This window comes from Gorilla gorilla, chromosome 22, assembly GCF_029281585.2.
Source record: "Gorilla gorilla gorilla isolate KB3781 chromosome 22, NHGRI_mGorGor1-v2.1_pri, whole genome shotgun sequence".
NCBI classification, from domain to species: Eukaryota; Metazoa; Chordata; class Mammalia; order Primates; family Hominidae; genus Gorilla; species Gorilla gorilla.
In genome coordinates, this window is record NC_073246.2 from 33,330,595 (window position 1) to 33,343,860 (window position 13,266).

The window sequence follows — 13,266 nt, forward strand, 5'->3', positions numbered from 1 at the left end:
GGCAGCATGCATAATTCCATCTGTCTCATGCTAAGATTCACGGGTGATCACTTTCAGAGAGCATGCTGAACTTCTAGTGAAACTTTACACACTGAAAACTTACGCAGCACACTTTCATGGTGGACTGCAAGGTCAGTGTTTATGGACACTACTGAGAGAAGGCCAGGGAGAGTGATGAAATATGAACATGAAAGATGCAGAGAAGGCAAAGAAAACAGAAAAGAAACACAAAGCTTATGTCCCTGACATAACGATGGGAGACAGTCACTCACCACAAACAGGAAATAGAACAAGAAAGACCTCTAGCCACAGTGGCAGGCACCATAGCAGCAGCCGGGCCACGCTCAGCCAACCCACCAGAGCCTTTTCGTGCAAAATGTTATCGATGTGCTGCACATCTTCAGTGAAAACAAATGCTAAGCACAGAAAAGTTGCAAATCTTGCAGTAAAAGCAAAACAGTAAAGTTCACATACAAATACTTTATTCACCTTAAAGAAAAGATTTACTTTGAAGAAAGTAGGGTAGCTGGAGACATTCTTGGAAATTCTGGTTTGCAAAACCATTGGTTTTGTTTACTATCAGGGATTTTGTGTTAAGACAAATGATATCAGTATCATTCTTACCCCTATGAACCACAATTATTATGGCCATTGTGGGCCTTAAGGTAGGACAGGATAAGGTAGGATAATAAGAAAGATGGAAAAGTAGGCCAGACACAGTGGCTCACACCTGTAATCCCAGCACTCTGGGAGGCTGAGGAAGGGGGATCACTTGAGCCCAGGAGTTCCAGACCAGCCTGACCAACAAAGGGAAACCCCAACTCTACAAAATTTTTCTTTCTTTATTTTACTATAGCTGCTAGCAACTGGGAAAAAAAATTTTTTTTAATTAGCGGGGTGTAGTGGTGTGCACCTGTAGTCCCAGCTCTCAGGAGGCTGAGGTGGCAAGACTGCTTGAGCACAGGAGGTCAAGCTTGCAGTGAGCTGTGTTCATGCCACTGCACTCCAGCCTGGGCAGCAGAGCAAGACTCTATCTCAAGAAGATTTTAAAAAGGAAGAAAAGGAGAAGGAAAAAAGGAAAGAAAAATGGAGAAAGCAGAGAAATAGGAAAGAAATTCTCTGAAGATCAATAAATTAGAATAAAGGAGGAAGAATATGAGAATGATCTGAACGTGTTAAAAACTGAACTGTGATTTTGGAGATAAGAGGGGCAAAAGCAAATGGAAGTGAAGAGACTGTGGCTCATGTGTTTCCCTGAAGCATCTGCAGGAATGTTGGTCAGATGCCTGCTGGCCTGAGAAATGAGGAGGTGGACAGTGACCAGGGATGAGTGCTTGTACTAGTCAGGGTTCTCATGATAAACAGAATCTATACATATGTACATATATGCACAACACACATGTATATATCTGCATAAAGAGATTTATTATAAGGAATTGACTCGTGTGATTATGGAGGTTAACATATCTGAAGATCTGCAGTTGGCAAACTGGAGAACTAGGAGAGCAATGGTGGAGTTCCAGACCAAGGCCGAAAGCAGGAGGGAAAAAATGATGTCCTAGCTCCAAAGAAAGTCAGGCAGGAGAAATTCCCCCTCACTCAGGGGTAGGGCCAGAGTTTTGTTCCATTCAGGCCTTCAACTGAAAGGAGAGGAGGAGAGACGAGGCCAATATCTTTCACTCAGTCTACTGATTTCAAGGTTCATCTCATCCAAAAACACCCTCATAGAAACAACCAGAATATCTGACCACATATCTGGGCACCTTGTGGCCCAGTCAAACTGACACACAAAATTAACCATCGCAGCACTCACTGTGTAACAGGCCCCAACAAAAACACATGAGGAACACTGGTTACTCCTAAAACATCTACATTGACCAAGATTAGAGGACAGAGTCTAAATTAGAAGTGCAACTTGGAGGCCAGGCGCGGTGGCTCATGCCTGTAATCCCAGCACTTTGAGAGGAGGAGGCGGGCGGATCACCTGAGGCCAGGAGTTCGAGACCAGTCCGGCCAACATGGCAAAACCCCATCTCTATTAAAATACAAAAGAATTAGCTAGGCGTGGTAATGCGTGCCTGTAGTCCCAGCTACTCAGGAGGCTGAGGGATGAGAATTGCTTGAGCCTAGGCAGCAGAGATTGCAGTGAGCCAAGATTGTGCCACTGCACTCCAGCCTGGGTGACAGAGCGAGACTCCATCTCAATCAAAAAAAAAAAGTGCAACTTGGAGAAGCCCAAGGAACGTGCTGAGCATGGAGGTGTCTTGCAAATATTCCTTTCCAGCTCCACCACAGACCTCAGGCTGCAACTTCCCTGTCACTCAAGACTCCACAATCAGAACTGTGGCAGCTCTCAGAACCTCTGCAAGACAGGATGGCAAATCCTCAAATTATAGGCATGGGTTTCAGGTCAGAAAGTCCAGCTCTGCCAAGTGGAGTCCCCTAGCATCTACTTCTGAAAGTCCCTGTGGGCTAGGTACTTGATCTCTCCCAACCTCAGTTTCCCCATTTGCAACAGCAAATATAACAGTGCCCACCTGCTAGGATTGGCCTGTTTTGGTTTTTTTTTCTGAGACAGGGTCACTCTGTCACCCAGGCTGGAGTGCCATGGTACCATCATGGCTCACTGCAGCCTCAACTTCCCAGGCCAGGTGATCCTCCCACCTCAGCCTCCTGAGTAGCTAGGACTACAGGCACACACCACCACATCCAGCTAATTTTTGTATTTTTTGTAAAGATGGGGTTTCACCATGTTGCCCAGGCTGGTCTTGAACTCCTGGGCTCAAGTGATCGTCATACTGTTGTTTCCCAAAGTGCTGGGATCACAGGTGCGAGCCACCGTGGCTGGTCAGGATTGTTATGAGATGAGAAAGAAGCAACGGATACTAAGGAATTAGCCCAATACCAGACACATACTAGGTGCTCAAAAAAACAGTCATAGTTCTTTTTGTTTTGTTTCTTATTTTTTTTATTTATTTATTTGAGACAGAGTCTTGCTCTGTCTCCCAGGCTGGAGTACAGTGGCACAATCTCAGTGCACTGCAACCTCCAATTCCCAGGTTCAAGCGATTCTCCTGCCTCGGCCTCCTGAGTAGCTGGGATTACAGGCATGCGCCACCACACCCAGCTAATTTTTTATTTTTAGTAAAGATGGGGTTTCACCATGTTGGTCAGGCTGGTCTCGAACTCCTGACCTCAGATGATCTGCCCGCCTCGGCCTCCCAAAGTGCTGGCATTACAGGTGGGAGCCACTGAGCCTGGTCTGTTTTTTAATTAAATGTTTGTTCCCTCCACAAAGTTTCTGCCCAGAAAAACACCAGCCACTTCCACAGAGAAATCTTCCTGGCAACTGTCACAACTCCCTTTTCTTTCTATCCAGGGTAGGCCTGGTTTGCAGTCAGGCAACTGACTATGTCAAGTACCAAAAGAGGTCCCTGCAGATTGACCAAGCCTAGGCAGAAAATGTTCACACTGAGGCATAATTGAATTAGGCAGAAAAGCAAATGCCTGGCAGGTTGGTTGAGAGGAAGGTCAGAGGGGCCTGGGGGACTTCCTTTGGGCAGCCAGGCCGATAATCAGGCAGCAACCACGTAACTGGCCTTGCCTCTTCCCTCCCCACAGAATATAAGGGATAATGGAAGGAGCTGCTCGTGAATCGTGCAGCTGCAGCACACAGGCCTCCTGGGCCCCGAAAGCATTGCTACCCTTTTCCCCACTGCCTGTTATTGGACAAAGGCAGGATGCAATTTCCCTTCTTCCCAGAATATACAAGACAACTCTGTATCCTATCATAACTGGAATCCTCCAAATTACCTCTTTTCAGAGAGGCCCCATCCAACTTCCCTACAGAAACAACAGTGCCTCTCTCCTACTCCAAGGAGAAGCACATCCGAGATGTTTTCTTGGAATGTTTCCTTGACTTTCTGCAAGAAGCAGGTCGTGTTTAACGGTGCCAGCTCCTCCTGTAGCTCTATTGTTAGGAAGTGTCACTCTTGCCCCTGGGCACCCTGCCTCCCACCCAGATCCGAGATTCTTCAAGGCAGAACAGGTGCTTTCTCTCTGCACATTGCTTTCCTGGGCCTGGAAAATGCAGAGCACATACTCAAACACCTCAGTGAAGGGCAGCATTGACCCACAGAGGCACCAGGGGGACAGGGGGACTCTCTTCCCTCCTTGAGAGTTGTGTTAGTCTGTTTTCATGCCGCTGATAAAGATATACCTGAGACTGAGTAATTTATAAGAACAAAGTGTAATGGACTCACAGTTCCACATGGCTGGGGAGGCCTCACAATCATGGCAGAAGGCGAAACGCGTGCCTTACATTGGTGTCAGGCAAGAGAGAGAATGAGAGCCAAGCGGAAAGGGTTTCCCCTTTTAAAACCATCAGATCTCGTGAGACTTATTCACTACCATGAGAACAGTATAGAGGAAACCGTCTCCATGATTCAATTACCTCCCACCAGGTCCCTTCCACAACCTGTGGGAATTACAGGAGCTACACTTCAAGATGAGATTTGGGTGGGGACACAGCCAAACCATATCAAGAGTCTATCAAAACAGTCCTTGTGGGCTTCAGACATCATTAAGCAGCTCCTAATCCATCTAGTGGTCAATTAAGCTAAGAAGCTAAACTGAGATTCTCAGACGAAAAAAAAAAAAAGGTTCGCTCTGGATGGATATGGCTGAGGTCCCACATGCTAGGACAGGCCCTGGCATCTGCGTCATCCTGTGGAGCAATATGCGGCTCCGAGGCCAGCATAAATCAGGCCCAGAGCCACAGGTGCGGCCAGCCCACCTGGCCACAGGCATGCCACAGCACTATCCATCACACTGTGGCTGCCCAGCCACCAGCAGAGTCGGCCACAGGGACAGGAGGGCTTGGTGACTGGCTGCCAAACAGCAGCATGTTTGATTTAGTATTATCATATTTTTCTCATGAATTTTTAGATTCAGATAATTCACCCCGCATTACTTTTATAGATGTATATATACACACTGCATACAGGGAAGTTAGCCAAGTCTACACATGACTGAGTAATCCAATTTCAATGACCTTGATGATTCTAACATAAAGAAAGTCACTGGGCCTAAGTTGACCAGAGTCTGTAGTTCAGAGAAAGAGCAAATGCGGTGGCTTGGGAGGGGTAATGGGAAATGTGGCCAAGGACATCCCAGGAAGGACAGACAAGCTCCAAACCAACACAGCACAAATGTGGAAGTGAAGCAATTTGTTCATAGAGAAAAGGATGGACAATTAAGCCAACACCAGGCACCAGGCTCTGGGAGAAACTCAGTACCAGACAGAGTGAAAGCGTGCGTGTGTGTGTGTGTGTGTGTGTGTGTGTGTGTGTCACAGAAAGAGAGAGAGAAAGAGAGATAAAGAGAGAGTGAGAGATACAAAAACTAGTGTTTAGGAAGATGGTTTACAAAGGACATGTCCAGGAAAGTTTGAGAGTACTTCGTAAGTGCAAGGATACTGAAAATGACAAAGAAAAAGAAGGGTCAGTGCTAACACCCAGACTAAAAATCTGGTGGCTGGAAGACTGGAGGTGATGCTAATAGAGATGAAGAAGTTGGAAGAGGGAAAACAGTAAGTTTGGGTTTCAAGTTGAACTTCCAAGATTGGCAGACCACCTTACAGAGGGCACATCCTAAGGTGATCGATCCCAAATGATCCATGTTCTTATATAACCCCTCCCCTTGAATGTGGGCAGGACATGACAAAATGATGAGGTGTCACTCCACTGATTATATTTCATTATGTAAGATTTCATCTAAGCAGGCTTGGCCTTGAAAAAGCAAACTGCCGAGCTCAGGAGTTCAAGACCAGCCGAGCCAACATGATGAAATCCTGTCTCTACTAAAAATACAAAATGTTGGCCAGGCATGGTGGCACACACCTATAGTCCCAGCTACTCGGGAGGCTGAGGCATGAGAATCACTTGAGCCCGGGAGGCAGAGATTGCAGTGAGCCAAGATCGCACTCCGGCCTGGGCCACAGAGCAAGACCCTATTTCGAAACAACAACAACAAAAGAAAGGTTATAAGCGCCATGGCTATGACTAGTGTCAAATTGCTTGCCGTTGTTTTAAGAAAGCCAGATACCTGGATTGGACTCTGGGGTGTTCTCCGAGGGACACCTTCGTCACACAAACTCTGTACTTCCTGGAATCGATATAGCACTAAGTTACGTGCACCAAATTATAAAAGACTTATCCATAATATTTTCTCACTGAAATTCTCAGGGCTTTTAATATCTCCAGAATATATTTTTCCATTTTCCATAAGACTCAAAAGTAATAAAAGCTCTAATAAATCTACTACAAAGTCACCGCAAAAAGTAGAAGATGAAGAGGACTCTGATGAAGACAGCGATCATGATGAGATGAGTGAGCAGGAAGAGGAGCTTGAGGATGACCCTACGATAGTCAAAGACTATCAAGACCTGGAAAAAGCAGTGCAGTCTTTTTGGTATGACGATGTCCTGAAGACAGGCCTAGATATTGGGAGAAACAAAGTGGAAGATGCATTCTACAAAGGTGAACTCAGGCTGAATGGGGAAAAGTTATGGAAGAAAAACAGAACGGTCAAAGTGGGAGATACACTGAATCTTCTCATTGGAGATCTTCTGGATCCAATGTATCTGGGAGACATATTGGATCTTCTCTTTGGAGAGGATAAAGAAGGAGGAACCGAGACAGTGATGAGGATTCTCCTGAAAAAAGTGTTTGAAGACTGAAAGTGAAAAACACAGTGGTGTTACGGCGGTGGAAAAACTTAAAGTTGCCTAGGAAGAGAATGTCTAAATAAACGGAATTGCTTTTTGCAATACAGCTGCTTTCTAGTGGTACAGGAAGCAGTCAAAAAAAAAAAGAAAAAAGAAAAAAAGAAAATTGCCATGTTGGAACTGCCTATGAAGGGGCTGTGTGGCAGGAACTGTGGGTGTTTATAGGTAGGGAGAACGGCCTCTAAGCACTGAGGTGGCCTCCAGCTGACAGCCATTAAGAAGCCAGGGGGCAGGGCATGGTGGCTCACGTCTGTAATCCCAGCACTTTGGGAGGTCAAGGTGACCTGAGGTCAGGAGTTCGAGACCAGCCTGACCAACATGGCGAAACTCCATGTCTGCAAAAATGCAAAAATTAGCCAGGTGTGGTGGCGCACGCCTGTAGTCCCAGCTACTCGGGAGGCTGAGGCAGGAGAATTGCTTGAACCCAGGAGGCAGAGGTTGCAGTGAGATTGCACCACTGCACTCCAACCTGGGCAATAGAGTGAGACTCCATCTCCAAATAAATAAATAAATTTTAAAAAATAAAAAAAAGAAAGTGCAGTAAAATGAATACATTTCCATGGGTTAAAAAGGAAATGGCCAAAAATGGGGGAAAAATAAATGTGCTACAAAGACCAACATGACCTGGCCTGCTTGACCTCACTGAACCTTCTATACACTCCTTCTTGCTCAGCCTGGTCCAGGCACACTGGCCACCTTTCTGTTGCTCCCACTCCAGCACGAGCTGTTATTACCTCTTCCCAGAATGCTCTTCCCTATCCATAGACACATTTCCTTCCATTGTTTGCCCAAAGCCTTTCCCATAAATGCCTACCCTGACCAATGTATTTTTAATTGCACTCCAGTTACCTCATGAGCTGCTGTACTTTTATCCAGACCATTTATCACCTTCTGCCATGCTATAAGATTTACTATTTGTTATGTTGATTGTTTTTGTCTCCCCCTGCTAGAATGCAAGTTCCACAAAGACCGATTTTTGTCTGTATTTTTTTGCTGATAAATTCCAAGATTTCAGAACAATACATAGTACAAAACACATGCTCAGGAAAATATTTACTGAATGGTTCAAGGCAGTCATTAAGCAATGAGATTGGTCTACATGTATTACTGTAGTAAGACCATGAGATCTCATAAGGTTAAAAATTTTAAGAGCATGTCAGAAAACAACATGTGTACTACGATCCTTTCTTATATATGTAAAAAACAAAAACTCTCCTTTCCAAGCAATCCATTCCTGAAGTCTTAACACGGGCCAGAGCAAGGTAGGCGTTCACACAGGAAGGAGAGGCCATGATGTCACTGAGTAGGGTTTCCAACCCAACCCAGCAGGGTGAGGAAGGGGCCACGTGGAACAGCAGCCCAGCACGCGTGTCCAAGCCAAGCATGACAAGGAGGGCATCCACGTGGGAGGAGGTAGAGCCAGGAAATAGAGATTGGTTACAAACATGCCAGTTGGCCAAATAAGTAAAGATATGAAGGATAATGGGCACCAGAGTTTTGCTTGTTGGAGAAGCCATTTAAATGTGGAAAAGGAGAAAACTAGAATGAACCTTGTGGAGCTGAATCAGAATTAAAGGCATCAGTGTGAATTCATGTGTGTGAAGATGTAACTCCCTAGTGAGCGTCTGGGGACAGCGACTCCCCAATAAGCAGGGAGCACACCTTAAGCCCAGATTTTGGTTTCTACGTCCTGGTGTCCACTAAAACAAACCACGACTCCTTAGAGAAAAGGCTGGTTCCCCTGCTGGGGCAAGCAAAGAATAAGATGAGCCTAGAGTCCAGGCACGGTGGCTCACACCTGTAATCCTAGCACTTTGGGAGGCTGAGAGGGGTAGATCACCTGAGGTCAGGAGTTCGAGACCAGCCTGACCAACGTGGAGAAACCCCATTTCTACTAAAAAATACAAAATCAGCCAGGCATGGTGGCACATGCCTGTAATCCCAGATACTTGGGTGGCTGAGGCAGGAGAACTGCTTGAATCCAAGAGGCAGAGGTTGCAGTGAGGTGAGATCATACCATTGCACTCCAGCCTGGGCAACAAGAGTGAAACTCTGCCTCAAAAAAAAAAGACCCTAGAACATAGGCTAGAAAGTAAGGAAGTACTTAAAGAATGATAGCACAGAGAAACAAGCTGCTCTCAGCCAGATGAGTGGCAATACGAGTATCAAAATAATTTAATTTTAATTTTTTTTTTTGAGACGGAGTCTCACTCTTGTCGCCCAGACTGGAGTGCAGTGGTATGATCTCAGCTCACTTCAACCTCCGCCTCCCAGGCTCAAGCTGTTCTCCTACCTCAGCCTCCTGAGTAGCTGGGATTACAGGCACCCGCCATCACGCCCAGCTAATTTTTGTACTTTTAGTAGAATGAGAGTAATGGAATATAGGCCACTGAACAAGACACAGTAAACTATGAGTTAATAGTAGAACAGCTCAAAATCTGGACCACCAGATGGGAAGCGCTAGAACACAGCAATTCTGTGACGCTGCTGCCAAAAATGCAGAACCAGATTCTAATTGTGGAAAAATTATCAGGCAAACCAAAATTGAGGAATCTTCTAGAAAACAATAGCCTGCCATCCTCAAAAGTGTTAAGGAAAATCATGGCTGTCAAGGAAAAACTGAGGAACTGATCTCAACTGAAGGAAACCACTAAATGTGATGCATGATTCTGAACTAGATCCTTTTGCTTACAAAGGACATTCCAGGCACAAGGGGAGAAATCTGACTGGGGTCTGAGGACTAGAGGGTGGCAATGTCCGTGTTCATTTCCGGATATCAACGGCTATCTTGCGATTACACAGGAGAATGTTCCTGGTTGTGGGAAGCACACACTGAGAATTCCAGGGTAGCAGAACATCAATATGTCACTACACCCAAGTGGTTCCAGAAGGGGGTTGTTGGAAGAGAAATCTCTTTTGCATTATATTCTTATCTTTCTGTGACTGTTTAAAATTTGTATATTATCTAAAGAATAAAACATTTGCAAAAAAAGGTAGGCTGGTCCACAGATCATTTCTGGAAGGGTGCAGGAGAGATGGAGGAGGCTCAGGAAGGAAGACTCTCCTATCAGCTCCGCAGGGACACTGTGGCACAGAGAGGGTCATACCTGGCGGAACCCAGGACCAGGTGCGTGAGGATCAGTAGCCTCCCTGCAGCCCTGGCAAGGGTGAGCTTCCTCGAGCTCCTGTTCCCATATCCGCTTGTCACTCAGGGCAAAGGGTCTTTGCCAGGGAAACTGGGAAACGTCTGCTGCATTTGGAAGATTTTTTAAGATAAGATGAAAAAGTTGGCAAATTTCTCACACTGCTTCTTTCATTATTATTTTAGGTTGCAAAGAGGTTTGTGATGTGCTACAGTTGATCAACTTTCATGTTTTTAAAACTTTTTACTTGGAAATGTTTTATGGTAGGTACATAATCCCCATGTACTCACGATATAGCTTCAACTATTCAATCCTAGTTTGCTATACTCCCCCAACACTGGCTTATTTATTTTGAAGAAAATAAGCATCCTATTCTATCATCCATTAATACCTCAACACTTATTTCTAAAAGAGAAGGACCTTTTACTTAAACATCATCCCACCCACCACCCAAAAATCCTTAACACCACCAATTTAACCACTCCCTGTTTAAATGTCCCTGATTCTGTCTCCCTCTCTCTCCTTCTCTCACAGTTGTTGTGTTCAAATCAGGATCCATACGAGACCCAACATTGCACTTGGTTGATTTGATTCTTCCACAGATTCCTTCTATTTCTTTTCCTTTTGCAATGTTTTTCATAGTTTTCCTTTTCCAGTTCAACATCTTTGCAGTTTAAGATACTCCTCTCTCCCTCCTTTTTACTGACTCCCCATGTCTCCTCCCTGATCATTTTTTTAGAAAATTTCTTATTAACAAATCTTCCATGGGCCCAGAATACGAGCACTTTATGTTCAGGCTCCGGCAGGGAGCTCAGAGGAGGAGGTAGAGAGCTCTGCTAATCCCAGCACGAACTTCACAGAAAACAAAAGTGCAAGTAAATTCCACAGAAACACCCAGACGGTCATTGCTCTACCATTAGCCAAGATTTGGGTGCACCACTGTCCCCTTAGCTTCCTCATCTTTAAATTAAAGGCATTGAAAAAAGATCATGATAATGACAGCAATGACAACGACATTAACAGGAAATTTAATATTTGTCCAAAGGTCCCTCAAGATTCCTTCCAGTCAAGACTTTCTCTGTGATTTTAACCATCAAACACACTTCAATATATCAGTGAAGAGCAACATTCTGGTTAGGGGGGAGATATTTCATAAATGACAAATGAAAAGTAAGACAATGATAACAAAGGAACGGAGACCACAAATGTAGATGACAAAAGAAAACTACAGTCATTGTCTTATGTAAATTTGAATAACATGCTATGTTTCAAAGCACTTTCTTATACATTAGCAAATCTCAGCCACACTAATAGGTAAATGAATAAAGAATGGTATAAAAGGTTAATAATGGTGGAACCTTGGGTATGCAGGTGTTTCACTAAGCCAGTGGATCTCAACCAGGGTGATCTTGTGTCCCCCCACCTCCTGCCTCCAGGGGTCATTTAGCAATGTTTGGGGACATTTTGGTTGTCCCAGCTAGGAAGGTGTCCTGACCTGTACTGGGCAGAGGCCAAAGCTGCACTGAAATATCCTTCAATACTTGGCACAGACTGCACCACAAAGAATTATCCAGCCCACAATGTCAGTAGTTCAGAAACTGAGAGATCCTGAGATAGGCAAGTCCTCTTGTTACCCAACAGAAACTGTACTAGACCAGGGGACTGGGGAGGCTACTGAGGCCTGAAGGCACAGGAAGTCAGACACCTTGTATTACAATCCTCCACACTGTGGGCTACCCTAACACATGAGGTTCGATAAAACAATCGGCCGGGTGCAGGGGCTCACGCCTGTAATCCCAACACTTTGGGATGCCAAGGTGGGTAGATCACCTGAGGTCAGGAGTTCAAGACCAGCCTAGCCAACATAGTGAACTCCGTCCCTACTAAAAATACAAAAATTAGCTGGGCATAGGGGGCGGGCGCCTGTAATCCCAGCTACTCAGGAGGCTGTGGCAGGAGAATCGTTTGAACCCGGGAGACGGAGGTTGCAGTGAGCCAAGATCACACCATTGCACTCCAGCCTGGGCAACAAGAGCGAAACTCCATCTCAAAAAAAAAAAAAAAAGGAAAAAAAAAAAAAACTGTCCTGGTTTGGTTTCGTTACCGAGATAGATCACAATATATATTTCTGAGTCTGAACTATTCCCTCAATGTATTCTTCCTGGGAAACTGTACTTACCAGACACTGTCCAACTGAAGAATTTACCTGCTTAGCAGACCTGTCGCTGAATGACAGCACCTGCCCTGATTTAGACAATGGGCACCTGCATCCTTGGGAACCCTTTACTCTAATGGGAGCGACTGACAATGAATACATCCATGAGAAAGAGTCAGATGGCCATGAGTGCCATGACGAGAACAGAGCCGGAACAGGAAGGGGAGGGGAGGGAGGGGTCTGGGGAGAGGGCTGCTACTTCAGCTTAGGTTCTCAGGGAAGCCTGTCCGGGGAGGCGATATTTGAGCCAAGACCTGAAGGAAGTGAATGGCTAGCCAGGCAGAGCTTGGAAGGAGAGTACTGGGGGCATGCAGTGGGAAGGCCTGCAGCAGGGGCACGCTGTGTGTATTCTAGTCCCAGAAGGAAGGCCTCTGAAGTGCCCTAAATGAGGAGGACAGGAGGTGAGAGAGAGGCGGGGCCAAATCCCTTGAGGCCTCCTAGTCCCAGCAGAAAGTCTAGCTTTCAAACAAACTATAATGGGAAGCCATTGGAAGTTCAACCAGAGGAGTAAGGAGACTTGATTGCTATTGATTGATTGATTGATTGACTGAGACAGGGTCTTGTTCTGTCACCCAGGCTGACTGCAGATCAAAGCTCACTGTGGCCTCAACCTCCCAGGCTCACACGATCCTCCCACCTCAGCCTCCTGAGTAACTAGGACTACAGGCACGTGCCACCATGCCCAGTTAATTTTTTTTATTTTTTCATAGAGATTGTCTGGCTATGTTGCCCAGGCTGGTCTCGAACTTCTGGATGCAAACTATTCAGATCCCTCTAGCTATTGTGTGGAGAATGGACATTATGCAGGCAAGAATGAAGAAGAAAACCAACTGAGAGGCAACTGCATTAAGAATTTTACTGAAAATCAAAACCACCCAAAAAGAGAAATATCTGCCATTGATGAAGATATTCCAAAGAAGAATTCACTCCTAAAAGCTATTTCAAAAGAAGAGAAAAGGCCCCAGATGTTTAATTATTAGTGGTCTCTTTCCAGTAAGGGTGCTGGGCAGTGTTGCCTCCCCACCCTAGATGGCGTCCGCAACCAGAAACTCTGGTGTGAAGCTATTAATAACTTTCTCCAACAGGCTGGGACTCTGGGATTTTACCATCGGGGGTGATGA

General features: G+C 45.4%; 2 protein-coding genes across 8 annotated transcripts in view; one reads left to right on the forward strand and one right to left on the reverse strand.

Annotated features, from left to right (window-relative positions):
* Positions 1-13,266, reverse strand: part of TIAM1 (TIAM Rac1 associated GEF 1) — a 443,241-nt gene that overhangs the window by 328,573 nt on the left and 101,402 nt on the right. The window lies entirely within an intron of this gene.
* Positions 6,050-6,739, forward strand: LOC109024444 (mitochondrial transcription rescue factor 1-like). The gene has a single exon (XM_055373944.2). The coding sequence runs from the start codon at positions 6,053-6,055 to the stop codon at positions 6,737-6,739; it is 687 nt and encodes a 228-aa protein (XP_055229919.1). The 5' UTR covers positions 6,050-6,052.

Bases quoted from the DNA above. Each gene is read 5' to 3' on its own strand.
- LOC109024444 (XM_055373944.2), top strand. From the start codon at position 6,053: ATGGCTATGACTAGTGTCAAATTGCTTGCCGTTGTTTTAAGAAAGCCA.